Source organism: Canis aureus, chromosome 8 (assembly GCF_053574225.1).
Source record: "Canis aureus isolate CA01 chromosome 8, VMU_Caureus_v.1.0, whole genome shotgun sequence".
Taxonomy (NCBI): Eukaryota; Metazoa; Chordata; class Mammalia; order Carnivora; family Canidae; genus Canis; species Canis aureus.
The window spans coordinates 68,535,950-68,562,298 of record NC_135618.1 but is presented as its reverse complement, the minus strand read 5'-3'; the positions used below and the strand labels follow the sequence as shown (position 1 = coordinate 68,562,298).

Below are 26,349 nucleotides of genomic sequence, written 5' to 3'. Positions count from 1 at the left end.
AGAAATAAGCAATTGGCCAAAGTGCCCCCCCATTGCAGTTGCTAACTACCAAATTTGCATGATTATTACTACTAACGATGCACGTTTACATTGGGGCTGCATGATTTTCCACGCAGCTTCCTATTTTTATTTTGGATAACCCCCTCAAGAACATTCTTCCATTTTATGGAGGCCCCAAGAGGTGGCACACAGTTGAGCCAGTCCTTGGTCCTCATTTGGCTGCAGAACCAGTGATATCGATGACTGTTCTCGCTAGGCACCCGCCTCTTGCAAGGGCTGGAAGCGATCACCCCGGACTCCTCTGGCGCGCTGACTCTGACTGGTCCTCTGGTCTTCTGGACGTCAGTTCCTTGGCTGAGGGGCTTCCCTGATCACCCTAAAGGGGGCTCCGTGACCAGGCACGACCACGTCCGCAATGCCTAGGACCCTCTTACGGCTGCGATCCTGGGCCACCGGGTCTTCGCTCAGCGCTTGCCATGAGTCTTCGTCTCCACTGCGTTCAAACACATCGCCCGCCACCACCACGGTGCCCAGGGCCGTGCCCGCCACCACCACACTCACGTCCCGCTGGCCCCCATGGCCCGGCGTGGCCCACACCTCGAGCCCCGGGCCCAGGCGCAGGGGCAGCTCCTCACCCAGCCCATGGGGGAGGTAGCGGCCCCCCGGGAGGCAGAAGTCGTGCGAGACCAGCAGAGCCGCCGTGGGAAAAAGCCCCAGGTTCCCGATGTGATCCGAGTGTCCGTGGGTGCCCACCACGAGAGTCACGTCTCCGGGGGCCACGCCCTGCCCCGCCAGGGCCCCCAGGAGCGCCTCCCGAGCCCAGGGGCCCCCAGTGTCCACGAGGATGGGCCCACGGGCCGCCTCCTCCAGGGCGGTTTTCGCCCCACCGCCCTCGGGCGGGGCCTCTCGGTGGCTGGAGGCTGAGCCCCAGGCCTGAGGCAGCACGAGCGTCACGGAGCCGTCCGCCCGGACCGCGTCGTCTACCCCGTCGGGCTCCGCGTAGCCCTGCAGCAGGACCACCACGGAGTAGGGGTCGCCGCGCACCAGCAGGGGCGGCTCCCCGCGCAGCGGCTCGGTCCGCACTAGACCGCTCATGGCAGGATCCGGACAGCTGGAAAAGGGAAGCGGGGCTGTGGGTGACCGTCCAGGGCCTTGGGGTTCCCACAGGCGCCCCACCTTCCAAGTCGGTTCTCTGCCACCCCGCTCGCACCCTTAGATGGTATCCCCCTTCCCTAGTTTCCCCTCAGCGTGAACCCGCCAGTCCCTCGGTGTCTTCGGCCGTCGCCACACTTGTCGTGCGGTAGGTCCTCACCCATCACCCCCCAAAGGGCATCCTCTTTATTTCCCTCATCCTGACCCAAGCCTTGAACGTCGCCTCGTCGCTACTCCTAATCCTTGCCGCACTCCAAGGGAAGATCGGCCCTCGGAAAAGCGCGCGAGATCTTGTCCTCTGCGAGATCTTGTCCTCTGCGAGCTCCCGTAAGCCCGAAGTATGGTGGCCGAGAGGCGCTGCCGCACGCTGCTATTTAATTCCGGGGCGTTCTCCCGCACGAGCCGAGGGGGGTCGCACAGACCCGCGCCTAGATAGTTATCGGCTCCCCCACCCCCCCGCCGGCCCCTGCCAGCCTCCCTGGACTGCAAACTACAAAGCACCATTAGCTTCTAACAGCCGGCGCCCAACGGCCCTGTTCTCTGGGCGCTGCTACATCGGCCAGGTATGACGTGTGCAGGGCAGCTGTTTGAAACTACGGGCCCGGCTGATATTTAAAAATATTTTTACTAGCGATTAGAAAATTTGGCACCTGTGAAACTACATGGTGGGCCCTCGGTGAAATCAGTATGAAGTAGACAGATATCTACCCCCACCTAACTTAACATCGCTCCTCATTAGTGTCCCCTTCTCCGGTTTGTTGGCTTGTAGCCTCCTAGACGCAGGCAGTGTGCATAGGTCGGAGAGAATCAATGTCCATGCTGGAGTTTTTAAGGTCTAAAACAACAGACCCCGAGAGCAAAGTGACTCCCAAGACCCTCAGCTCCAGTGCCTTCACTGACCTTTGGTGGGGTGGGGAGTCCTAGAGAGATTTAAAGGGGAAAGCCTTCAATGCCGTCATCACACACACCTGACACTTAAGGGGCTAGATGGCAGGCAAAGGACTCATCTGTTGGAGCAGGCCTTCCACCTACTGCTCCTTCCTTTGTTGCCATAGCTGTGCCATGCTGCACCACCAGGATCCTGCCTGAGACCAGACAGGAGAGAACAGCTATAAGCTCTGGGGTGGGATTACGCACACATACACATACGCCCTTATGTGGAGCAGGGGGACCTTAGATTTCAGAAGGCTCTTCTCCATGATTCCTGCTCTTCCTGGGGACTCAAAGGCAATGGTCAAAGATCCTCTGGGTCATGCTTGGAGTGCCCTGGGGTGTTGATCATCTCTTCCTCTTCCTCCTCCTCCTGATCTTGCTCTTCCCCTTCTGTTTTCTCTTGCCCATCCGTGATCTTTTCCTTTCCAGTCCAAGTTTCCTGTAGACACGCTAGGTTGGGTGATAAAAACCGATTCAGTCTTGTGTATTTGCAAACTATATCAGTGTTACTGTTGACAAATAGTTGAAATAAAGTGATAACAGATGAAAAACCAAACCAAAACAAACAAACAAAAAACCGATTTAGATATTACTCTGGGGGGTAGAGGAGGTTGTGGCCTGGCAGGTAGTGGGCCAGCCCCACACACTTACCAGTTTCAGCACCGGGGAGCACATGACCTTCACAGAGAAAATGCTGTAGGGGCTGCTCCTGATGGTGGAAGTACCAGTCTCCTATGACATCTTCAAACTCCTCCAGCATGGTCTCACACTGATCAAGTGGAAGGGTCAGAAGGGAATCTAGACTGCTGGGCTTTGGAAACCCTCCCCTCTTCACTCCTGTCTGCCCACCCCACCTTGGAGAAGCAGGTAGCCAGGAGACTAAACTTGGCTTACTAGATGTGTGATCCTTATTCATTCAACAAACATTTACTAGAACCTGTTCTGCCAAGTAGGCTATTAAACTCTGTGTCTTGGCTCCTTGCCTAAAAAATGGGAAATGGTAACAGTACCTACCACATGAGGTTGTTTTGAGGGTAAAATGAGGCAGCAGCTGGAAAGTATGCGGCCCAAGTCTGGCACATAGTAGGTGCTCAGTATGTGGTCATAGATATTATTAGCCTCCATTATTACTCCTATAATAATGCTCAGTCAATGACAGGGTCCTCACTCTGCCCCCCTTCTCTGTGCTCAGGTGGATCTCCCAAGAATCTAGGTCTCCCATCAGGTTCCTTTCTCATTGCCCTGGGCAGTGCAATATCCAATCCTACCTGCTTCTTGAGGAACGTGACTTCCACACTGGGCTCGTCCCACAGCTCCAGAGGGATCCCCAGATCCACCTTCACCCCCTTCTGCACCAGACCTTTCAGTGTTGCCATGGTCTGACTCTGACCCTGAGAGACAGGAATTTGGGATCAGCCCAGCTCACTGCCCCACCCACCCCCCTTCCCCTTTCTGCCACAGCAGCACTGTCAACTACCAGGGACTGAGAGGTGGGCTCCATGAGGGTGACATGAGGGAGTCTAACAATGGAGAGGGGACACACTCCAGAACTGGAGGGAGATGGGTCCCAGGGATCCCTGTCATTTCTGTAAAGGGGAAGGCTGCTCTAGGGAAAAGTCTGACCTTGGCATATCTCAGTGAACCCTTGCGCTCAGCATGAACACTGTAATCCAGGATCCTCTCACACAAATTCTCCAAGGCCTCTTCCAGCCTTGTCTCTCTGTGGGAGGAGGGGAAACAAAGATTTCTTGGATGCTGTAGGAGCTCCCAGGGCTCCCCCAGGGGTTGGAAGGTAGAGGAGCACCAAGAACTCACGAAACACTGTAAGGGACGTGTCTCTTTCTCTTGCCCGTGTCTAGCACCTGCCCCAGTTCCAGCACTTCTCGAGATCGGCCAGTGCGACTCAGCTCTTCCTGTAGCTCCAGGCTCAGCAGCTTACACACTACATGTCCAAAAGGATGTGAAAGACAGACAAATATTCCAGCAACTCATTCTGTAGATGAGCAAAAGCAGCAGAGCCTAATGGTTACAAGTGCAGACCAGAGCCTGACTGGCTAGGTTAGAATCCCCTGACTCAGCCACTTAATAGCTATGGGGCAATTCTGCTGTGCCTTGGTTTCTTCATCTCTAAAATGGAGATAACAATGTAGTAGAACCTCCTTTGTAGGGGTGTGGTGAGGATTAAGTAAATCAACCAATGTAAAGCCCCTCGAATAGTACCTAGCATATAGTGAACACTGTAAGTGTTTGCTTTTATTCTGCAGTTATGTATTGAGCTCCTATATACACGAGACCAATAAGGCCCATAATTCCTATTCACGGGACATTGCTGATGTAGTTGGGGACAGATAAAAAATGATGACAATGTGGTATGATGGGCTCTATGCTAGAGGTTAATAGAGATTTAATCTCTTTAGGAAATGCAAAATTCATTCAATGGTCATTTGACTTCCTGCTAGCTTATGATTCCCTTAAGGATGAGCATTGCATATGTTCCACCACTGTCTTCCAGCAACTAGCACCTGACCTGCCCTGAGGTGGGTCCCAGGAAAGGGAATGGCCTATACAGAAGTGCCAAGCAAAGTAAACCCAGAGCAAGTAACAAAAGTGCCTAAAATGTTCCAGGCACTATGCGAGGACTTCAGAGACACAGGTACTCCTTCCCTCCAAGGGCTTACAATATAGTGGGAGGTGACAAAGGAAGAAGGCTTCCAAAGAAATTGGCATCTCAACTAAGTCTTTAAGAACCAAATACAGAAGGGAGAGGGTTTTTCCAGGCAGAGGGAAAAACAGTGTACTAAGGTAAAGAGGTGCAAGAGGATAAGGCAGGCTCAGTGATAGCTGAGTTTAGTGTGGCTGACGGATGCGCACGTGGAGGATGGGAGCTGAGGTACGGAAATGTGAGAGAGGTGGACGCCATACAACAAAGAGACTTAGATGCTGTGCCAAAAATGGGTGTATTCTAACCACAATGGGAGGCCTGCAGAGGTGTTACAGAGAAGACTGACAGGACTGGGCCTATAGAAGTAGTGACAGGAGGAGAGGTGAAGTTAGGCTCAGGTCATGCAGGGTGGAGCAGGGTGAAGGGAAGAAGAATCCAGGGAAGAATTAAAGTCAGGAAACCAACACACTAGGGAGCCAGGGCACTCAATGGCCCAACTCTGAAGTGTTTCTTCTCAGCTGCCCCCCTGCCCCATCACCGCCCTCATGCAGCCACAGAAGATGCTGCTCACAGTAAAATCCAAAAGTACACACCCTCTGCAAAGCCTCAAACGTAAGGGGAACCTCCTCCACTTATGTGGCCGCCTCTTTATGAGCTTCAGGGGCTTATTCACGTACCCCCAAAGCCCTCCCCAGGAGAGCGTGGGGCCTGTAATTTGAGAGCGTCGCTGCGTGGGTGGAGCAGAGGATATCCACAGGTATGAGCCTCACACCCCCCCCTCCTGCAGGCTCCCCAGATTTAAGTTTAGTGTCATGGGGGAAACACACTTAAGATGCTCAGTAGAGTGGGTGATCCGGGGCACAGAGTCTCTCAATTACAATTCCCACAGATCGCTTGGGGCTACGCTAGCAAGAAAAAAGCGTACTTCCTCTGGATGTCTCATGGGAATTGTAGTGCCACAGTTGTGGGATAGCGCTATGTGCTCCTCCCCCCCCCCCCCTTCGAATTCCGCCAGGCTCCACCAGAATCTCCCTCAGGTCTAAAAGGAGATTGTCCAGCCCAGACTAAAGAGATGGGCAGAGAGGCAAATAGGAGCCATTCCCTTTAGATACCTTCGCATTTGCTGGGCAAGCGTTCTGTGTCATCGTCCTCCTTCGACGTCCCAACCCAAGCGCCGTACACAACCAAAATGAAAAGCAGCATTCCCAACCGTATCGGTCCCATGACAAAGTGCTGTCAACACCAACAAGCCCTTGCCTCAAACCAACTTCGGGAAGGCAACGGGCCCTTTAAATTCCGAAGGGGTCGGAGGGAACGTCCACCCAGTCAGGCTAGAGATGCGCACGCGCAGTCCCGGTTCGGAAGGGGGTGGGGCCTCATTGCGCTGCCCGCAATCCCGCCTCGGGTTTTGTGGCGCCTCCTGGGTCCTGGCCGCTGGGTAGTGAAAGAATAAACTGCAGTAATTGCATCAGGAGGGTGTGCTCCTTGCTCGTAGACAGAAAAACTCATTTGTTTATACCACTTCAGGCCGTGAGCATAGGAGACTCATTGCAGCTCGGGAAGGGGCAGTGACTCCCTCTCCTTCTCTGCCAGGACCTGCTCCCGAGAGGGGGCGGGGCCAAGATGGCGCCGAGCGCCGGGTGAGCGGCGCTTTGGCGGCGGTGAGAGACTTTTCCTGCGTGGGGCGTTCGGCTGGAGGGGGTGGGTCTGAGTGCTTCCCCGGAGTGGGCCCCTTGAAGGGCCTGTGTGGGAACCTGGAGGAGGACGGTGGGTTGTGTGTCCGTGCGCGTGGGGACTCCGTGTGTGCATGTGTCTTTGCATTGAAGGATGTTGGGGGGATGAGGTGGGCTCTCCGTGCCTTCTTCCCCGCGCTACCCCATTGCTTGGGGGACTCGGCTCTTCCTTGCCGGGGAATCGACTACACCCACGTCTAGCTCAAGTTAACCCTCTTCTGTGAAGCATTCCTGCCGACTCCGCTGACCTGAGGGCTCCTGAGGTCGTAGCGTGTTTTGTGAGCCGTTACCGGCAGAGGGTATGGAGGGTGTTGAAGGGTGAGAACTCGTCAGTGACCTGGGACACGACAGCGTTCTGTATACCCAGCGCCAGGCACGGAGTACATGTTGAATAAATGTGTTCCCGGAACACGAAAACAACGGGACGAGGAGACCAAACAAACCCTTTCGTCCCCGTGCTCGGCCCTCGGCCCTCCGGCACGCCTCCGTCAGCGCCCCGCAGTCAGTCCTAAACACTTTGGACACTACTCTTCCTAACGCCAACGTCAAGCGAGCCACTCTCCTTTTGGCCACAAAGCAGGTCCCACGCTTGGGCCTAAATCTTGTTCATCTTGATAGTAGTGGTACCGCGTATTTATTGAGCACCTGCATCTCTAAGCCTTATAATTCACTGATTTATTCAACAAATTATTTACTCAGTACAGTGGCTCAGGCACCAGTGTGGGATCCTGTATACGTTGGTGAGCATAACAGATTTCTGTCCACACAGTAGGGGGTGGAAAAGGAAGATGTGGTGGTGATAGACAATTAGGAATGATGCGGTATACATTAGCAGATGTTAAATGTCTTGGGGAGAGAAAGCAGAGTGGGGTTGGAGTGTGGTGGTAAGTAGGGTGTTAGGAATGAGCAGCCAAGCTGGCATCTGGGGCAGAGCATTCCAGGCAGAAAGAAGAGAGCAAAGCCTTAAACCAAAAGCTTGCCTGTGAGGTTTGAATAGCAGGAGGACAGTGGAGCTGGATCAGTGTGGAGAAAGGAAGGAAAGCAGATCAGAGATGTAATGAGGTGAGGGCAAATTGTGAAGGCCTTAGAGACTGTAATCAGGATTTTCGATTTTAGTCTGGTAAATGGGGAGCCATTATAGGGTTTTGACCAGAGAAATGACCCAATCTGATTTATATTTTGATGGAATCACCCTGGCTGCTAGGTTGGGATAGATGTGGGGAGCAAGGGTGGACGCAGGAAGACCTTGTCAGGAGACCCTAGAAGTTAGTCAGGTAGGAGGTAATGGTGACTTGGCTATGCAGTGGGAACAGAGGAATTGGGTTGGATCACCTGGCCAACGTGAGGGCTCAATGAAGAGAGTGCCTGGGTAGATGGCTTTGCTGTGAAGATGAAGAAAACTGGAGCAGGTGGGGAGCAGGAGATCAGGAGTTCAGTTGTAGAAGAGATTTTAAGTCGACAGTTTGATATACAAATATGGTGTTAGGAAGAAGGTTCTGGGCTGAGGATATAAACTTGGCCACCATCGGCCTATAAGCAATATTGAAAATTGAGGGTAGTTGGGATCCCTGGGTGGTGCAGCGGTTTGGTGCCTGCCTTTGGCCCAGGGCGCGATCCTGGAGACCCGGGATCGAATCCCACATCGGGCTCCCGGTGCATGGAGCCTGCTTCTCCCTCTGCCTGTGTCTCTGCCTCTCTCTCTCTCTCTGTAACTATCATAAATAAATAAAAATTAAAAAAAAAAAAAAGAAAATTGAGGGTAGTTGACATCACAAGGGAATAAGTGTAGCTACAGAAGAACACCAAAGACCGAGCCCAGGATGCTCCAGCATAAGGCCATGAGAAGAGGAAAAACTGCTCAAGGAAACCAAGAGGAGGGTGGCCAGTGAGGTAGGAGGAAAGCCAGGGGAAGACAATGGAGTCAAGAGTTTTCAAAAGGGAGTAGGTAGCTATAGTGTGTGCTGCTGGTAGGTCAGGTATGATGACAATGGACCATGGACCTTGGGTTGGGCAATGTGGAGTCATTCGTGACCTTGAGCAGTTTCAGGGAACTGGTGGTGTCAAAAGCCAGCTTGAAGTAGGTGCGAGAGGAGAGGAAAGGAATTAGAAAGTTAAGATAACTCTTTCAGGGAGTGTGGTTCCAAGGAGGAGCCGAAAACAGGGTATATGTTGGAGAGAAAGAAAAATGAAGAAAATACTGTTTTATATTTGTAATTGTGGTGAAATACACATAAGCTCACCATTCTAAATCATGTGAGGCGTACAGTTTAGTGAGATTAAATGTGTTCACATTGTTATACAACCATCACACCATCCCTCCTTCCAGAACTACTCATGTTATAAAACTGAAACTCAGTTGCCATCAAACACTAACTCCTGATTCTTCCCTCCGCTGGGCCCAACCCAGTTCCACTTTCAGAACCTATGAATTTGGCTCCTCTAGGAACCTCATATAATTGGAATCAGACACCATTTGTCCTTTTGTGGCTGCCTTATTTCACTCAGCATAATGTCCTCAAAGTTCTTCCATGGTGTAGCATGCATTGGAATCTTCCTTTTTAAGGCTGAAAACTTCCATTGTATGCATAGACCAACATTTTGTATTCTTAAGATGGGAGGAATAACTGCATTTTGTAGGCTGGTAGAAATGACTAATTCCTTAGGTTGAAAACTTGATGGTGGTGCAGGGAGGTGGAAGCAGTGTTGGAGTTGGTGAGGGGCTGGAGCACCTCTAAAGTAACAGGTGGGGGTGCCTGGGCGGTGAAGCATCCGACTTTTTTTTTTAAAGATTTTATTTATTCATGAGAGAGAGCGAGAGAGGCAGAGACACAGGCAGAGGGAGAAGCAGGCTCCATCCAGGGAGCCCGATGCGGGACTCAATCCCAGGACCCCAGGATCACGCCCTGGGCCAAAGGCAGGTGCTCAACCACTGAGCCACCCAGGGATCCCAAGCATCTGACTCTTGATCTTAGCTCCTGTCTTGATCTCAGAGTGGTGAGTTCAAGCCATGTAATAGGCTCTGTGCTGGGCATGGAGCCTACTTAAAAATATCTAAAGAGGTGAGAAGGCAGAGGATGTGGGTGCCAGTGCTGTTAGGTTGGTGAATGTGAGAGTCTGTGGAGGTCTCTTCTGATGGCCTGAAGTGAGGGGGAGAGGAGATGTCACTTAGGACAGAGAGAGATGGGGTACATGGAGGTGTGGTATGATTATCCGGCAGTGTGTGTGGAACCATTGGAGGTTCACAGCTACAAGTGTAAAGTGAGAACTGTTTGGGATGGTTGTAGGTTTTTGCATCATGTTCAGTTGTACGGGTGTATAGGCTCCAAGTGGGAGTGTTGTATTTAACTGTGACTGCGTTTGCATCAAGCACGAATAATGGTACAAGAAGAGGTAGGAGAGATGAAGGTATACAAGAAACAACCTTAGGAAACAAGGCCTTTCCACATTCCACATATGGGGAAGAAACCCAGAGCTGGGAGAATGGGAGTACTTGGCTCAGGTAACCAGCTACGGAGTCTAGGGCCAGGATTTCAATTGAGGCCATGTCTATTCTACTGTGCACGGCGCCCAGCACAGAATCAGAGCTCAGCACATTGTGTTGAACTGGATCGGCTTGCCACCTGCTTCTGTTACACCCACTGCTGACTCACATTTCTTTTCCTTTCTTTTTTTTTTAATCTCTTCTGCCTATCCCATCCCCCTGCCAGGGTCTCCATCTCTCCACCCTGGGGTACCACTCTCTGGAGGAGGGCAAGAGGGGCTCCAGAATGGCTGAGGAGAAGAAGCTGAAGCTCAGCAATACGGTCCTGCCCTCGGAGTCGATGAAGGTGGTGGCTGAGTCGATGGGGATCGCACAGATTCAGGAGGAGACCTGCCAGCTGCTGACCGATGAGGTCAGCTACCGCATCAAGGAGATTGCCCAGGTAGCCTGACCTGCCTCCCCAGCCCTGCATCATATCCATATGCTGCCGGGGGCCTCCTTCTTCCTCAAGCTGTCAGACTCAGGTCCTTCTGTCTCCCACCCCCAGGATGCCTTGAAGTTCATGCACATGGGGAAGCGGCAGAAGCTTACCACTAGTGACATTGACTATGCGCTGAAGCTGAAGAACGTCGAGGTGATGGGGACACGTGGGACTGAGGTTGGGGGGAGGTGGAGGGGCCGGATTGTGAGATCCATCCTCCTAGATACTGCATTTGCCGTCAGCCATTCATCCTCAGGCTCCCTATCATCCCAGTGTCTCTCTCTTTCCTGATACAGCCACTGTATGGCTTCCACGCTCAGGAGTTCATTCCTTTCCGTTTTGCGTCTGGCGGGGGCCGGGAGCTTTACTTCTACGAGGAGAAGGAGGTTGACCTGAGCGACATCATCAATACCCCTCTGCCCCGGGTGCCCCTGGACGTCTGCCTCAAAGGTTGGGGATGGGGAGAGCAAGGTGGCCGGGAGGAGGGAAACTCTGAGATCACTGGCAAGTTGCAGGAAGTGGGAACAGGATGGAAAACAAATTCCTAGGGTGGAGTGACTCCTTAGGGTCCTTGCCCAGCAGTTGAACTTGACACCTTCTTTCCTCGCAGCTCATTGGCTGAGCATTGAAGGCTGCCAGCCAGCTATCCCGGAGAATCCACCCCCAGGTAATCTTGTCCATGCCCAGAGTCCCCCTCTCTCTATCTCCCCTCCCCTCCCCTCTCCTTCCTTTCCATCCCCTGCCACTCTCATCACCCCCACTGTGACTGCTTTGCCACCAGCTCCCAAAGAGCAGCAAAAGGCTGAGGCCACGGAACCCCTGAAGTCAGCAAAGCCAGGCCAGGAGGAAGACGGACCCTTGAAAGGGAAAGCCCAAGGGGCTGCTCCAGCTGATGGCAAAGGTCAGTACTGCTAGGCCAGGCCTCTCCTGGCTCCTGGCCTAAATCCAGATGGCCACCTGTGAGGTGGCTGAGATCTGGGCAAGGAATGAGGGCCAAAGGGCCCAGGTGGGAATTAAGAAATCTGAGAGGAGCCGGGCCCCAGGTCTCACTGGGTAGGGAGCATAGGTTTGTCTAGTCTGAAGCCTCTCCTGGAGCTTTTGTTTTCAAACCTGTCTTCCCAATTCACACAGGGAAAGAGAAGAAGGCACCGCCCCTGCTGGAGGGAGCCCCTTTGCGGCTGAAGCCACGAAGTATCCACGAGTTGTCTGTGGAGCAGCAGCTGTACTACAAGGAGATCACTGAAGCCTGTGTGGGCTCCTGTGAGGCCAAGAGAGCGGTGAGGCCCCACTGACCACCTGTTTTTACCCTGGGGTTCCTTCTCCTGGAAGTCCCACGAATCCCTTCCTGATTGTCTGCCCCGTCACTCACTCCTTCTCCTGCAGGAGGCACTGCAGAGCATTGCAACAGACCCGGGGCTCTATCAGATGCTGCCACGGTTTAGCACCTTCATCTCTGAGGGGGTGAGAGGACGCAGATGGCCAGGACCCAGGAGGGGGCTCTGGGCAGTAAGAGGGAAGTGGGGGAGCTCCTCCAAGGGTCTCACTGCCCCCTTGCCTCCCTCCCACAGGTCCGTGTGAATGTGGTGCAGAACAACCTGGCCCTGCTCATCTACCTGATGCGCATGGTGAAGGCCCTGATGGACAACCCCACTCTGTATCTAGAAAAATATGTGAGCGGTCCTGCCCACCCACCTTTCCATCCAGGGTTGGGGCACCTTGCTGCCACCAATAGGAAGCCATTTATCAGAATTAGCCAAATTGCCACTTCTCGCCTAGGTGCATGAGCTGATTCCAGCTGTGATGACGTGCATTGTGAGCAGACAGCTATGCCTGCGGCCAGATGTGGACAATCACTGGGCACTCCGGGACTTTGCTGCCCGCCTCGTGGCCCAGATCTGTAAGCATTTCAGCACAACCACGAACAACATCCAGTCCCGTATCACCAAGACCTTCACCAAGGTGAGTGAGAATGAGGGGTGCAGGGGTCCTTGCGGGGCTCAGTTGGTGGGGTGTCTGGCTCTTGATTTCAGTTCAGGTCATGACCTCAGGGTTGTGGGATCGAGTCTTCGTGCTCTGCACTCAGCAGGGAGTCTGCTTGAGATTCTCTCTCTCTCCCTCTGCCTCTACACCCCACTCCCTCAAATAATTAAATCCTAAAGAATGAGGAGCATAAACAGTTTCAAATCTGTATCCCAAGGTGGTGACTAGGACAAAGAGCTTCAGCCAAGCCAAAGGCGGGTCCATGGGTGAAAGAAAAGGACACTGAAAACACAGGGCAGAGGGATGGGACCTGAAACTTGGGCCACATCTGTAATGTCTTAATGATCCACAACAAAAGCGTGTTCATGAGACTTGGTCCTTAACAGTTAGCCTCTCGGGCCCCTTTACCCAGATTTCTCTTCCTTCCCCTTTACAGAGCTGGGTGGACGAGAAGACTCCATGGACCACACGTTATGGCTCCATCGCAGGCCTGGCAGAGCTGGGACACGATGTGAGGCCCTGGCTTGGCGGGAAGCACTGGGGTATCCTGGGGCCTAGTGGGCAAGAGCCCCCCACTGGGAGACCCTGTGGTGACCCAAGGCTCCTGGCTTCTCCCCTTACTTTCCAATAGGTGATTAAGACTCTGATTCTGCCACGGCTGCAGCAGGAAGGGGAGCGGATCCGCAGCGTCCTGGATGGCCCTGTGCTGAGCAACATCGACCGCATTGGAGCTGACCACGTGCAGAGCCTCCTCCTGGTGACCGGAGCCCCCCTCCCTCCCTGCCCTCCCCCATGTTCCCACCCTTCCCCTACACACACAGAGGTACAGTGTTCAGCCAGCATCGCTTGTCTTTTATTCACTCATCCCATTTTTGCCTCATATATTCAGAGTTTAATACTGTTGGGTAGATGGAGACCAAGGCACCAAGAGATTAAGAAAGAAGTAAGAGGTCTTAACCCTCAGCCTATGTCCCCCGGACTGGGCTGCCCCCAAGGTTTCTGCATCCCTGTGCGCCATTCTGTGCAAGGTGTCCCCCTATAGACCAGCCACCCCTTAAAAACCACCAGCGTATTCAGCACGTTGCCCCATTACACCAGTTGGTGCTTGGGTTTTCCTCTCACGCACACTGCTGTCCCAGGCATCTGGGACACACAGAAATACCAGGCACTTTCCTTTCTCAGCCTTCCCTGGCACACTTTCCAAGGGTCCCAGCCTTTCCACCTACCGGCTTTCCTTTGCTTTCTCTGCAGAAGCACTGTGCCCCTGTTCTGGCAAAGCTACGCCTACCACCTGACAATCAAGATGCTTATCGGGCAGAATTTGGGTCCCTTGGGCCCCTCCTATGCTCCCATGTTGTCAAGGCCCGGGCCCAAGCTGCTCTGCAGGCTCAGCAGGTCAATAGGACCACTCTGACCATCACTCAGGTCAGTGATGGGTAGGAGGGGTTTGGTGGAGAAACATGCAGGAGGGCGGGACAGGGCCATGGTTCCCTTCAGGGCAGGGACTCACAGACACAAGCTTGGTTTTGTAAAACACAGGGTCCTCTGAGCAGTGTTGGCTGAGTCTGGGCCCTCTTTAGTGAGACCTGCTGAGGAGCAGCAACAGGTGCCTTTCCTTGCTCTTAGACCTTGATGCTTTCTTCTTGCAGCCCCGGCCCACTCTGACCCTCTCACAGGCCCCTCAACCAGGCCCTCGAACCCCTGGCTTGCTGAAGGTCCCCGGCTCCATTGCATTGCCTGTGCAGACACTGGTGTCTGCGCGAGCTGCTGCCCCGCCTCAGCCTTCTCCTCCCCCAACCAAGTTTATTGTGATGTCGTCATCCTCCAGCGCCTCATCCACCCAGCAGGTACTAGGAACCATGTAGGACCAGGGAGGGTGGGGAGCATGACCAGGGTTACCTCCAAGTACCCCGTTCCCTCTATGCCCAGAGAAAGGAGCTGGAAGGGGCATTTCGAGAAGGCCCACAAGGCCATGGCTGCTTGTCCTGAGCGTGGCGCTCAAGTTAGCAGCAGCCTCTAGGCTCCTAAGGACCTCAGCATCATCAGCTGTTCCTCTGGAGCAGGTGGATCCTCCCCCATGCAGTGTCTTTTCTTTCTACCCCCAGGTCCTGTCCCTCAGCACCTCAGCCCCCGGCTCAGGCTCTACTACTACCTCTCCCGTCACCACCACGGTCCCCAGCGTGCAGCCTATCGTCAAGCTGGTCTCCACGGCCACCACTGCTCCCCCCAGCACTGCGCCCTCTGGTCCCGGCAGTGTCCAGAAGTACATCGTGGTCTCTCTTCCCCCTACAGGGGAGGGCAAAGGGGGCCCCACCTCCCATCCTTCCCCAGCTCCACCCCCGTCCTCGGCCCCCTCCCCACTTGGGGGCAGTGCCCTGTGTGGGGGGAAACAGGAAGCTGGGGATAGCCCCCCTCCAGCTCCCGGGACTCCAAAAGCTAATGGCTCCCAGCCCCCTGGATCTAGCTCTCCTCAGCCTGCGCCTTAATGCTGTCACACATCTGCCAGCCTCCTGTCCCCAACTCTCTCTCTCTCCCACATACACACACACACGTATATATGCTGGGTGGAAGGAAGTAATAGTTTGCTTCCTCCATGTTATTATTATTATTATTATTTTTTAGATATTGTACAGCCAGTTCCTCAGAATAAAAGTTTGATTTGTAAGTTCTGATCCACCTCGTACCTTCCTGTGTCAGGTACCACAGGAAGGTCAAACTTGTGGACCAGGACTGGTCTCCTGGCCTCTCAGGACTCAGGACTCTTCGGCCAGGTCTGTAGCCACAGGCCAGAAGGGGAGAAAAAACACCCATCATCCTCCATTCCACGGACTACCATGTTTGCTGCCCATGTCCCCATCTGGAGAGCCTCAGATCCGGATGACATAAGCATCGCTGTGGCTCAAGTGTCGCACCCACTTGTGGGGGCTGGTGCTGCCACAGGGTCTGAATGCCAGCCTGAGGAAGCGAACCTGGAGGCCTGAGCACGTGTGCCGGGGAAGTTCAAAAGAGAGGCTGGCGGGGCCCAGGCCCAGAGGGGCCGTGGTAGAGTGTCCCTGGCCAGGAGGCCCAGGGAGGCCTGGAACATCCATCTGTAAGGGACAGAGGCCAGGGAGGCTCACCGTGAAGAGGGACAGGCTGGGGCTTAATGTGGGGTGGAAGAGAGGGTCTTAGAAAGTCAGCAGCTTGTACCTGGAAGAGGCCCGACAGCTGGGAGCCACCTTGAACCCGAGGCAGGTCCCAGCGAAGTGCTCCCTCCCCCAGCTCTGCTTTCTGCTCAGGGCCACTCAGCTCCTGGGACAGGCTGCAGTTTGAAGGAGACAGGCACTGCGCTCAGCCCCAGCCTTCATGAGGCAGGCCAACTCCCTACCTCCCCAGTCCACTCCGTGGCTCACCCACTAACCTGACCACCCCTCGTGGCAAGGGAAGGTGCAGCCTGACATTGAGAGCTTGGCTACAAAGGAAAAAGGAAGAGAGTCAGCCCCCGGAAGGCAGGGACTCGTTCCCACTCTTAATGTCACAGCTGGGGCTCAGCACAGTGCTGCCCCATCCTCTTCCCAAGCCCTCCTGCCTCTAACTGAACAGGATTCCGAAGCCAGTGGATGCATCTGCAGGTGGGAGCAAAACATGTGAGCACTGTGTCCCACCCCACAGAACAAAACCAGGCTTGGCCAACCCCCACTCATACCTCTTTGGGGGCAGGTCACATCGTAACTTCAGGTAAACCTGGAGCCTGGGTAGAAGGGCACAGTACTGTTACGCACTGGCAGCTCACCATCCCTGCCCGGCGCCTCCATGCTGGGTGGGTCGTGTCCCAAGCAGTGAATCCACTAAGGGCTGAGTCCCTGTGCCAGGAGGGCATCTTTTTCTGACTTCGGCCCTATTACCACCCCTCCTCCACAATGAGTTTGGGGAACATCTCTGTATCAGCTTAGACTTCAGAGCAGTTGCAGGACAGGAAAGTGGTCTCACCTGCCTGAGCCTCGGTCCCACTGCACAGAGGGGAAGAGCCTGAAGGGGAGCGGGGAGGGGAGGTCGTCTGAGAGTTGGTACCGCATCACTGTCAGCTGAGACCAGATAGGAACGGAGATCAGTTTGGTCTCCTCACCCCTGAACTGCCTCCCTTCCCCGTGGTGGACAGAACATGCTAGGCCAGCCCAATCCTGACCTCGCCCTGAGGTGGCTGCAAGCGCAGAATTCGATGAGACTCAAACTCTTCCAGAAGCACCGAGCTGTGAAATGAGACCTCGTCCACCCGGATTCCTGGTCCATAACCTGGAAGGAGAGAAAGTCTCCTCCTCGAACCCACATGGGAGGGGTGAACACCCAGGGGAGAGCCGGGGGAGAACCTGTCTCTTGTGTTCCAAACAACTTCTGGCAGTGACCTCTATGGAGGAGAGCAAGACCTACTTCTCACCTCTCAGTTCTGACTTCCCCACACAAAATTCTTCTGTCAGGCCAATGCGCATCTCTGTCAGAGGAAAGAATGTCAGAAAAGGCTGCCAGATACCACCATATACAGCACTGAGGAGCTGTCTGTCCCAAGCCCCGCCCTGGGACTTCTCACCAGAGCCACTGGGAAGAAAGCTCTTGAGCCGGATCTCTCCCTGCACGTCTACCTTCAGCAGTGAGCCCTAAGAATGGCACAGAGGTCAATCCCCAGGTGACACAGCCCCTGCTCCCAAAACATTTCCCAAGTGCCATCTGTCCTCAGTTCCAGACTTGGGAGCCCAAACTTACATTAGATGCTATCAGCACAGACAGCCTCTCAACCACATCCAAAAACACTTCATTCTTCTGGCTCTGAGGAAGAGAACGGATTTGGACACTTGGAGGCTGAACAGCCTGTGTTCTAAAGTGGACAGGCAGAAGGGACAGGGCAGTGGAGTCTAGGACCCGGGCCGGGGGGGGGGACACACGGGTAAGGAAAGGGATTATCCACATTTGAGGAATACCAGGCTCTTGGTCTCTCGTGTCCCAGAAGAAAAATCAGAGGATCTGAATCCATCACGCCCCTGCTCACCTGGTCAGAGCGGCTGGCCAGGACCGGGCGGCTGGCTGCAGTGCTGGGGGCCACTTTGCTCTGCTGTGTCTCAGCCCCAAACTGGAAAGCACCCAAAGCTATGATCTTCAGGTTTCACAGTACCCACCAGCCCTCCTCCTCCTATTTCCCTCAACTAACCAAGCCAACGCTGCTGAGGTCAAAGAGGCTGAAGGGCTTGCTGACCACAGCCTCTGTCTGGATGAAGTTCCTCAGCATCTCCATGGATGTGGTCTGCACATAGCCATAGTCCTGTGGGCAGAGGAAGGACAGCCTTTGGGTGGTGAGTGGAGGAAAAAGGTGAAAGTGAATGGACTTAGTTTTCCCACCCCAGCCCACATTTGCAGGGCACTGGGCACTTGGGGGAGACCCCTGGCCCTCACCAGCACTTCATCCAGGAGTTCGTAGACAAGAGCCACGTTTCGGGAGATGGTCCCCTCACTCAAGGAGCCACAGTAGTCGCCCAGGAGAGTGGCCAACCTGAGAAAACAGGGCTGTGTGTGCATACCCTTCTACGGTCGTATCCCCGCGCCCAGGTGCCCAGCCCTGTCCTCCTCACCGGGAGAGCAGCTCTAGAAGGCTGAAGGGAGAAATGTTTTCTGAAGTCGTGGCTACCAAATAGAGGCCGCTGTGTCTGATGTGAATGAAATGACGGTCATCGTGGTGCTGAGGCGGAGGCGAGGAAGAGAGCGTTAGGAAGACATGTGATTAAGGACCCGCGAGACTTGCTAGCGGTGGGCCTTGGGGCGAGCCAGGCACCTCGCCCCCGCCCCGGGACCCAGCTGCCTAATGTGGAAGTGGAAGTGGCCCTGGTACCTACCCCGGACTGGCGGAGCTGCGCCCCGTAGAGTGTTAGCGCTCCAGAAACTGTCGCTCGGATTACTTGGCAGAACGTACCCCCCGCCCCGCCCGCGCCCCCCAGCGGCAGCTCTCAGGGAAACGGTCCTGGGAGGAAGGAGGCGCCCCCCAGCCCTCCGGGAGCCTACCCCAAGCCCCGCCGCAGGTTACCATGACAACCGGGGACTCATCTCCGGGCAGTCCCGTCAGCTTCCGGTAGAAGAGCTCGGCCACATCCCGACCGCCACTGTCCCCGCGGACTGACCGGGTGGAAGGACAGCTAAGGAGTCGGCGACACGGGCGGGCTCTAGGGCACTACTCCCACCCAGGCCTCCCGCCCCGCAGGTCAAGGATACAATCCTTGTAGATGAGCGGGTCCCCTTTGGAAGACAGAATGAAGAACTGGGAGATCATGGTGGTTGGAGAGTCTGCAAGGAGACAGCGAAACTTGGGCCTGCCCCGCCCTGCGGCCCCGGAACAAAAGGACGCGCGTAGGCTGGTCCTTTAAGAGCAATTTCTCTCGGTCCGAGCCAGCTCGGACCGCGGGAAACCCGGCGCCCGCCGCGCCCCGCCCCGCCCCGCCTCTCCGCAGCTCGGGTGCCCGCGCCGCTGCCCCGTCACTCAGTCCAGACTCGCCTGGTGATTGGCCGAAGCTATGGCCTGCGGGAGAGTGGGAGGGGCAAAGGGCCTCCTCTTTGATAGGCCCGCACGCGGCGGCGCCCGTCACGTGGGGGGCGACGTTTCGCGCCAATTTCGGTTGGTCGGCAGGAGCCCGCCGCGCGGACGCTTTCTGCTGTCCTGGGAGTGAGCGCCTTGAGCCCGCCAGCTGCTGCCGCACGGGCGATGGCAGTTAAAGACTACGTGCTCGAGAAAGGTGAGGATATGCAAACTTGGGAGGAGCGGCCTGCGCGGGAAGCCTGCGGTCCAACACCTGTTGGCGTGAGCCGGCGTCCTGGGGCCCCGGGGCGCGCGGCCAGAGGCAGGGTCGAGAGGCTGCAGGGCAGAGGCAGACGGTGCGTGGGAGGCGCGCGGGCCGCCGAAGTCGAAGAGCCAGTCATGCCTGGGGAAGGAGTGGCGGGTCGCGGTGGGCGGGGGAGGGTCGCGCCCAGGAGAGACCGGGACCTCAGGAGACCCAAAGGGCTTTCCGCCCCCAAGGACAAGGACCCCGGGCCCCCCTCCCTGCGCGCCCTTAGACATTCGGAGCGCCCGCGCCCTCTCGAGACGCGCCGGAGTCCCGGGGGCGGGCGGGCCCCGGCCGCTGAGTGCCGGGATTGGCCATTTTAGGCCAACCTCTAAGCGGAAGTGAAGGCGGGCGGAAGTTGCGCGACGTCGCTGGAGGGAGTGTCGTCTGTAAACAGTGTCCTTCCGCGCCGCGGCCTCGGAAAGAGCTGCTCAGGGTGGGGGCGTGCCTGAAACTGGGGGGCTTCGCGGGAGGCCGAGAAAGGAGGTGGTCGGGTGGGACGGAGTGGCCCTTGACGAGCCGGCCAATCGCCGGACGGGCTCCCGCCCTGGGCGGAGGAATCCCGGGCTGTGAGGCGGCTGCATCTGGGCCCATGTGCTTCTTTGTTTACTAAGAGCGGAAGCAGTGGCGGGAGAGGGGGTGGGGTGCAGGCTGGGCCTAGTGGAGAGACTGAGGAGACCGAAGAAAAAGAGGAATCTCAACGCGTGGAAGAAAAACTGAGAACCTTGAGCTCAGAGCGTGTGGCGGGGTGTGAAAGGCCTTTGGGAACGAGTACTGAGATTTGTAACCAGGGGAGACACTGGGATTCCCTGGGGGAAGGTTGTTGGGTAAAGCTCCTGACTGCCCGGGGCCCCTTCTCTAGGTGAGAATAGACCTGTTAGAAGGAGTTCTGCTCTACTTGGTAAGAATTACGAAGTAAAAGCGAGTTTTTTAAAGAAGCGTATCAAGGGGTTTTGTGGTAAAGTATCTGAAAGACTCATTCTCATGATTTACGTTTTCCTTGCAGAAAAGGTTAAGAAATTCCTACAAGAGTTTTATCAGGATGATGAATTTGGCAAGAAGCAGTTCAAGTACGGGAACCAGTTGGTGAGTCATAGAAAAAGTGGAGGGAATGGGTGGTTGCTTAAGGAGCTGTAAGAGGTGGCCTGGCTTGCTTCAGTAAGTGTACATGTAGGTAACAGCTTCAGTGTGATTCTTAATATTTAGTAAGTGGAAGTCATTCTGTGTGGGTAATGAGCAGTGTGTTCTTTAGAAGTTAGAGGGCTGTCTTTGGGGGGCTGAGAAGTGAGTATTGCTTTGTCTCATGCTTCTTTCTACCCTTGTGGGTGGGGGACACTGCTGACCATGGTGTACACAGCTCTGTCTCATCCTTACCCCAGGTTCAACTGGCTCATCGGGAACAAGTGGCAATGTACATAGACCTAGATGATGTAGCTGAGGATGACCCTGAGTTGGTGGACTCCATCTGTGAGAATGCCAGACGCTACACCAGGCTCTTTGCTGATGCTGTACAAGAGCTGCTGCCTCAGTACAAGGAGAGGGAGGTGAGTGGTTGCAGGACAACACAGGGCAACACAGGTTGCTTTCCGGAAGCTTCTCAGATACTGGTTTTTCAGAGTTGGCAGAAAGGGGGCAGTAATTTCTGCCTGGTTCCCTTTGTGGTCTTTCGTTCTCTAGTCCTGCCACACATTTTTTCTTCTTTCTTTTCTCTTGAGGTGGTAAACAAAGATGTTCTGGATGTTTACATTGAACATCGGCTGATGATGGAACAGCGGAGCCGCGACCCTGGGGCAGCCCGAAGCCCGCAGAACCAGTACCCTCCCGAACTCATGCGCAGATTGTGAGTGGTCTCAGCGAGGAAGGCTGTGGAAGCTTGTGCAAGCTTGTGCTTCAGAACCTTTGTAATGACTCTTTTCTCTCCCTTAGTGAGCTCTACTTTCAAGGCCCAAGCAGTAACAAGCCTCGTGTGATCCGGGAAGTACGGGCTGACTCTGTGGGGAAATTGGTCACTGTACGTGGAATTGTCACTCGTGTCTCCGAAGTCAAACCCAGGATGGTGGTGGCCACTTACACTTGTGACCAGTGTGGAGCAGAGACCTACCAGCCGGTATGTAGGGAGCAAGGAATAGGAACATATTTAATTGTTAGTGGTTTGCCCCAGAATTACTTTTAACTCCTGGTAGTTATCTGCTATTTGCTGTGTTCGTTATGAAACACAACTGTGTGTTTACTTCTCATTGTTTTTCTGGTCCGTAGTGGTCTTTCCATCGTCCTTTATGGGTTTTTGGTTCCTATGATTATTGACTCAGGACAGGTCAAAACGTTGGCAGTGTGCGATGTGTGCTATGGGGAAGAGGAAATGTTGACTCAGGTGACGGACTCATGGCTTTTTGCTTTTTCTTTTCTTGCATTCTAGATCCAGTCTCCTACTTTCATGCCTCTGATCATGTGCCCCAGCCAGGAGTGCCAGACCAATCGCTCAGGAGGGCGGCTGTATCTGCAGACACGTGGTTCCAAATTCATCAAATTCCAAGAGATGAAGATGCAGGAACATGTGAGTTTGTGGTATGTGGCCCAGGGAGGGTGGGGTTCTGGTGTCCACTTAGGTTCTATAGTCACAGAGCAGAAGAAAGAAAGAACAAAAGGGGCTAAGGCAGAGAGGTCACCTAGAGTGGGAAGGAGGTTTAACTTGAACTTTATAGTTGAGTTGGGAAGGTGCAAAAATCTTAGGCTCCCTCCAGTTGGTTCATCTGAGGCTGAGAAGTAGGGTATGGGATGCCTGGGCCCGAGAAAGAGGAGGTCCTTATAGATAGGCTTTGTATTCCTTTCTCTGTGCCCATGGGTCTTCTCCCCTTGTAGAGTGACCAAGTGCCCGTGGGAAACATCCCTCGTAGCATCACCGTGCTGGTAGAAGGTGAAAACACAAGGATCGCCCAGCCCGGGGACCATGTCAGCGTCACTGGCATCTTCTTGCCCATCTTGCGCACTGGGTTCCGACAGGTGGTACAGGTGAGAAAAGGGCTTGAAAGGAGGAGGAAATGTTCCCCTTTCTCCACTCTCACCGCCTCCACAGAGAATTGTCAATGATAAAGTAGCACATAAGGTTTTTAAGCAACTCCTGAGGGAATCCTTTTAACAGGCACATTAAAGGGCCTTCATCCATAAAGATGGCCCTGGGTTTTCTTGCCCAAGGGTCTCCTCTCTGAAACTTACCTGGAAGCCCACCGAGTTGTGAAAATGAGCAAGAGTGAGGACGACGAGTCTGCGGCTGTAGAGCTAAGCAGGGAGGAGTTGAGGCAAATTACAGGTGAGTCCCCTGGGGGAGCCTGGAAACACAAACTACTTCCTGGCCCCCACCCCTCATCCCTCTCCCAAATACTCTGAACTTTTCTGCAGAGGAAGATTTCTATGAGAAGCTGGCAGCCTCCATCGCCCCGGAGATCTATGGACACGAAGACGTGAAAAAGGCCCTGTTGCTCCTGCTGGTGGGAGGGGTGGATCAGTCTCCTCGGGGCATGAAGATCAGGGGTAAGGTGGGGAAATGAGGGGATGGTTGGCAGGGAGCAGGATGGCAAGGACCAGTACCCTGTGACACAGATCAAATCTGTGATGCTGTGTCCCGGGACAAAAAAAAGAGTTAGCCTCTTGGCTTCATGGGCCTGGGGAGGGATGAGAAGAGATGGTACTGGTTCCTGGGCAGAATCTCAAAAGAATTGGTCTGTTGTTTGGCACTTGCATGGACAGAAGGCTCATCTGGGGGCTTCACCCCTTCTTCCAGGCAACATCAACATTTGCCTGATGGGGGACCCAGGTGTGGCCAAGTCCCAGCTGTTATCGTACATCGATCGCCTGGCACCCCGCAGTGAGTAGCGGAATCCTGGGAGGGGTGCATGTACCAGATGGTGGGACCCTGGCACTTAGTCCGTCCCTTGGGTGGGGGTGGGGGTGGGGTCAGGGAGGAGAGGGCTTTCCATTGCATACACTTGATTCTTCACTGCCTCGCAAAAGCCTGAACCTAATAGATCGGTAGAGTGCTCCCAGGAAGACCTCATTTCAGCCCTGTTCTTGCTTCTTTCCTTGTTTTATTCCTTTTCCTCTTCCTTAGCATGTCTGCTTTTTTTCCTGTTCCTGATCCTGCTGTGTAGGCCAGTACACGACGGGCCGGGGCTCCTCAGGAGTGGGGCTCACAGCGGCTGTACTGAGAGACTCTGTGAGCGGAGAACTAACCCTAGAGGGCGGGGCCCTCGTGCTGGCTGACCAGGGAGTGTGCTGCATTGATGAGTTTGACAAGATGGCCGAGGCAGACCGCACAGCCATCCATGAAGTCATGGAGCAGCAGACCATCTCCATTGCCAAGGCCGGCATTCTCACCACACTCAATGCCCGCTGTTCCATCCTGGCCGCCGCCAACCCTGCCTACGGGCGCTACAACCCTCGCCGCAGTCTGGAGCAGAACATACAGCTTCCTGCTGCGCTGCTGTCCCGATTTGATCTCCTTTGGCTGATCCAGGACCGGCCTGACCGGGACAATGATCTCCGGTGAGTAAAGCTCAGCACTCCAGGGGACACACATCCCTGATGATCCGTAGGGAAGGAGAAGACATTGGAAACTCCTCGGTTCCCTACTTACAGAAATTCCCTTCTTAGTGTGGGAGCTAGACCATAGTTCTTTAGGAAAATGGAGGTCAGGAGAGAAATACTGGCGAGGGTTTTCTGAGAGAGACTCCCAATTGCACTGTGAAGAGACGGTAGAGCTGAGGCATGACTAGAGCCGGGCACAGGGTGTGGAGTCCCAAGGAGGTGGTTTCTATTTGCCTCTGCTCTTCCCAGGTTGGCCCAGCACATCACCTACGTGCACCAGCACAGCCGGCAGCCCCCAGCCCAGTTTGAGCCGTTGGACATGAAACTGATGAGGTAGGAGAGCCAGGGAGAAAGGCCAGGATGCACGACGTGTCCCCCCACGTAGTAGCAGTTGGTGCCGTGTGTGTGTCTCCAGGAACACAGGGTGGTTTTCACTATCGCCCCATGTCTGGGGCTGAGGGCACTACATGTCTGGGGCTGAGGACAGGGAGTCTGGGCACCCCCAACCTGGCCTCACAAGAACCTGGCATCAGAACCTTTCACACCAGCTGCCAGTCTCCAGGTGGAGGCAGGTTCAGATCTTAAGTGTAGTTGGATGCTGCTCCAAATATTTGCCTGTTTGCTCCCCAGGGTCTGTCCAAGGGGTCCCAGTAATCACTTAGTTCTCCTTCTCTGTTACTTTGTTCTCTTGAAGTAAGAGAAGTCCTAGCTTCAGGGAGGGGGACTTGACCATCTTTTATGACAGATGTATTTATGTATTTTTATGTATTTATCTTATCTAAGTCCTATAAAAACTCTTGGAGAACTCCCATCAGTGATGTTCAAGCTAATTTGTTTTTCCCCCACTTATATGGCAGGGAGGGGTGTCCTGTAAGTGTTTTTCTTAAATGGAAAACTCTGGGTCCTGCTTTCCCGGGAATCTTCTCTCCCATAGACGTTATATCGCCATGTGCCGGGAGAAGCAGCCCACGGTGCCTGAGTCCCTGGCCGACTACATAACAGCAGCATATGTGGAGATGAGGCGAGAGGCTTGGGCCAGCAAGGATGCCACCTACACATCAGCCCGGACGCTGCTGGCCATCCTGCGGCTGTCCACCGCCCTGGTGAGCGTGGTGGGGGGGGGCCATCCGCTGCTTACCGGGCCCCCGCCTGCTTCGCCCCAGGCCGCCTCCCTCCCACTCAGGCCCTGCCGGTGCTAAAGTGCTGACAGTGCAGATAGCGGTCCTCCGTGCTACCGCACTGTGGGTACTTGCTGCTCCGGCAGGGCACGCACGGCGTTCCCGGAGGGAAAGGTCTGCGCCCACCGTTCCAGCCTCACCACGGGATGGACAGGGTCGCCTCCACTCCCTGGGACGTAGGCCCCTCACTAGAAAGCGGCCTTTGTGGCCGCACGCCTCGGACCTTAGTCCCGGGGGCTCCAAAGTGCTGTTCGTGCAGGTAGTGTGATTACCTGACCTACTGCTGAGCTAGCACTTCCCGAGCCCCAGGGATGCGACCTCTCTGCCAGTCGCCTTCTTGGCCGAGCTCCCCCTGCCCTGTCTGTCCCGCTGTGGGGGAGCCCCCGGGGGGAGCTCAGAAGGGTCTGGTCTCCCTCCCAGGACAGCTGAACCCCGGGACTGGCCAGCGTTGAGAGGCGGAGACTTGGGCAATTGCTGGACGCTGCCCGCGCATTGCACTTGTCTCGGTCTGACAGTGCCGGCCCCGCACTGCGGCTGCTGGGCGGGGGGTTCTCCTCTCAGGGTTGGGGGTGCCTGGCTTCCAGCCGCAGCGAGGGGGGCTCCCTGACTTGCTTCCATTCCCTCCTCCCGTTCCCATCTCTCCCTACCTTCCCCGCAGGCGCGTCTGCGGATGGTGGACACAGTGGAGAAGGAAGATGTGAATGAAGCCATAAGGCTAATGGAGATGTCAAAGGACTCCCTTCTGGGCGACAAGGGGCAGACGGCGAGGTGAGTGGTATGAGCGGAGAAGGCAGCAGGAGGTGCCTTGACTTTCTCGAGCAGACTAATCTTTATCTTTACAGCTTCTGCATCCACACGGGGGGGATGTTGGCCTCAGATCCTAACACTGGCCTGGGGTCCTTTGCTCTTACACAACACCCATGCTCTTCCAGGACCCAGAGACCCGCAGATGTGATCTTTGCCACTGTCCGGGAGCTGGTCTCCGAGGGCCGAAGTGTGCGGTTCTCAGAAGCGGAGCAGCGCTGCATATCCCGAGGCTTCACGCCTGCCCAGTTCCAGGCGGCTCTAGATGAGTATGAGGAGTTAAACGTCTGGCAGGTTAATACTGCCCGGACACGGATTACTTTTGTCTGATTCCATCCAGCTTGTGAGGCATTGGGGTCCCCCCTTGTGCTGACCCACCCCTCCCTCAAGAGACCTCATGATGCCTTTGAGGGGAAAGGAAGACCCCCCCCCTTTTCTCCTGAGCTGCACTTGTTTTATTCTTGCTAATAAAGTGTTTGTAGATTGCTATATTCTATTCAAACAGGGTATTATGGGTTTTCTAGAGTC

The 26,349-nt window shown here is 55.0% G+C and overlaps 5 protein-coding genes across 15 annotated transcripts; 2 read left to right on the top strand and 3 right to left on the bottom strand.

Annotated features, from left to right (window-relative positions):
• Window positions 1-84: 84 nt before the first annotated feature.
• On the bottom strand, window positions 85-1,660 carry MBLAC1 (metallo-beta-lactamase domain containing 1). Its single transcript, XM_077907953.1, has 2 exons — window positions 1,358-1,660; window positions 85-1,111 (listed from the first exon to the last, which is right to left on the bottom strand). The coding sequence occupies exons 1-2, from the start codon at window positions 1,654-1,656 to the stop codon at window positions 343-345; spliced, it is 1,068 nt and encodes a 355-aa protein (XP_077764079.1). The 5' UTR covers window positions 1,657-1,660; the 3' UTR covers window positions 85-342.
• TAF6 (TATA-box binding protein associated factor 6) lies at window positions 1,617-15,094 on the top strand. 6 transcript variants are annotated; one of them, XM_077907948.1, is made up of 15 exons: window positions 1,617-1,715; window positions 10,188-10,403; window positions 10,509-10,595; window positions 10,739-10,892; window positions 11,053-11,109; window positions 11,224-11,343; window positions 11,574-11,719; window positions 11,826-11,903; window positions 12,011-12,112; window positions 12,219-12,401; window positions 12,859-12,933; window positions 13,054-13,179; window positions 13,674-13,847; window positions 14,072-14,269; window positions 14,528-15,094. In XM_077907948.1, the coding sequence occupies exons 2-15, from the start codon at window positions 10,248-10,250 to the stop codon at window positions 14,906-14,908; spliced, it is 2,037 nt and encodes a 678-aa protein (XP_077764074.1). In that variant the 5' UTR covers window positions 1,617-1,715; window positions 10,188-10,247; the 3' UTR covers window positions 14,909-15,094. The 6 variants fall into 6 exon arrangements, with proteins under 6 accessions (XP_077764074.1, XP_077764073.1, XP_077764069.1 ...); XM_077907947.1 differs by lacking the exon at window positions 1,617-1,715 and adding an exon at window positions 6,170-6,387; XM_077907943.1 differs by lacking the exon at window positions 1,617-1,715 and adding an exon at window positions 6,171-6,408.
• Window positions 1,759-6,112, bottom strand: CNPY4 (canopy FGF signaling regulator 4). The gene is made up of 6 exons (XM_077907963.1): window positions 5,860-6,112; window positions 3,901-4,027; window positions 3,709-3,805; window positions 3,354-3,476; window positions 2,737-2,854; window positions 1,759-2,535 (listed from the first exon to the last, which is right to left on the bottom strand). Exons 1-6 carry the CDS (start codon window positions 5,969-5,971, stop codon window positions 2,387-2,389), a joined length of 726 nt encoding a protein of 241 aa, XP_077764089.1. The 5' UTR covers window positions 5,972-6,112; the 3' UTR covers window positions 1,759-2,386.
• AP4M1 (adaptor related protein complex 4 subunit mu 1) lies at window positions 14,979-19,093 on the bottom strand. 3 transcript variants are annotated; one of them, XM_077907949.1, is made up of 16 exons: window positions 18,934-19,093; window positions 18,654-18,725; window positions 18,469-18,557; window positions 18,020-18,126; window positions 17,844-17,940; window positions 17,602-17,712; window positions 17,443-17,523; window positions 17,160-17,222; window positions 16,987-17,053; window positions 16,837-16,890; window positions 16,588-16,694; window positions 16,392-16,486; window positions 16,108-16,152; window positions 15,823-15,873; window positions 15,612-15,723; window positions 14,979-15,511 (listed from the first exon to the last, which is right to left on the bottom strand). In XM_077907949.1, exons 2-16 carry the CDS (start codon window positions 18,709-18,711, stop codon window positions 15,290-15,292), a joined length of 1,359 nt encoding a protein of 452 aa, XP_077764075.1. In that variant the 5' UTR covers window positions 18,712-18,725; window positions 18,934-19,093; the 3' UTR covers window positions 14,979-15,289. The 3 variants fall into 3 exon arrangements, with proteins under 3 accessions (XP_077764075.1, XP_077764076.1, XP_077764077.1); XM_077907950.1 differs by lacking the exons at window positions 16,108-16,152; window positions 18,934-19,093 and having other exon boundaries at window positions 18,654-18,881; XM_077907951.1 differs by lacking the exons at window positions 18,469-18,557; window positions 18,654-18,725; window positions 18,934-19,093 and adding an exon at window positions 18,281-18,440.
• MCM7 (minichromosome maintenance complex component 7) lies at window positions 19,014-26,323 on the top strand. 4 transcript variants are annotated; one of them, XM_077907938.1, is made up of 15 exons: window positions 19,014-19,171; window positions 20,265-20,344; window positions 20,638-20,802; window positions 20,974-21,098; window positions 21,185-21,365; window positions 21,675-21,812; window positions 22,118-22,267; window positions 22,451-22,565; window positions 22,655-22,786; window positions 23,037-23,120; window positions 23,404-23,797; window positions 24,089-24,172; window positions 24,774-24,942; window positions 25,676-25,785; window positions 25,950-26,323. In XM_077907938.1, the coding sequence occupies exons 1-15, from the start codon at window positions 19,141-19,143 to the stop codon at window positions 26,149-26,151; spliced, it is 2,160 nt and encodes a 719-aa protein (XP_077764064.1). In that variant the 5' UTR covers window positions 19,014-19,140; the 3' UTR covers window positions 26,152-26,323. The 4 variants fall into 4 exon arrangements, with proteins under 4 accessions (XP_077764064.1, XP_077764065.1, XP_077764067.1 ...); XM_077907939.1 differs by lacking the exon at window positions 19,014-19,171 and adding an exon at window positions 19,619-19,694; XM_077907941.1 differs by lacking the exon at window positions 19,014-19,171 and adding an exon at window positions 19,983-20,006.
• The last annotated feature ends 26 nt before the right edge of the window (window positions 26,324-26,349 follow it).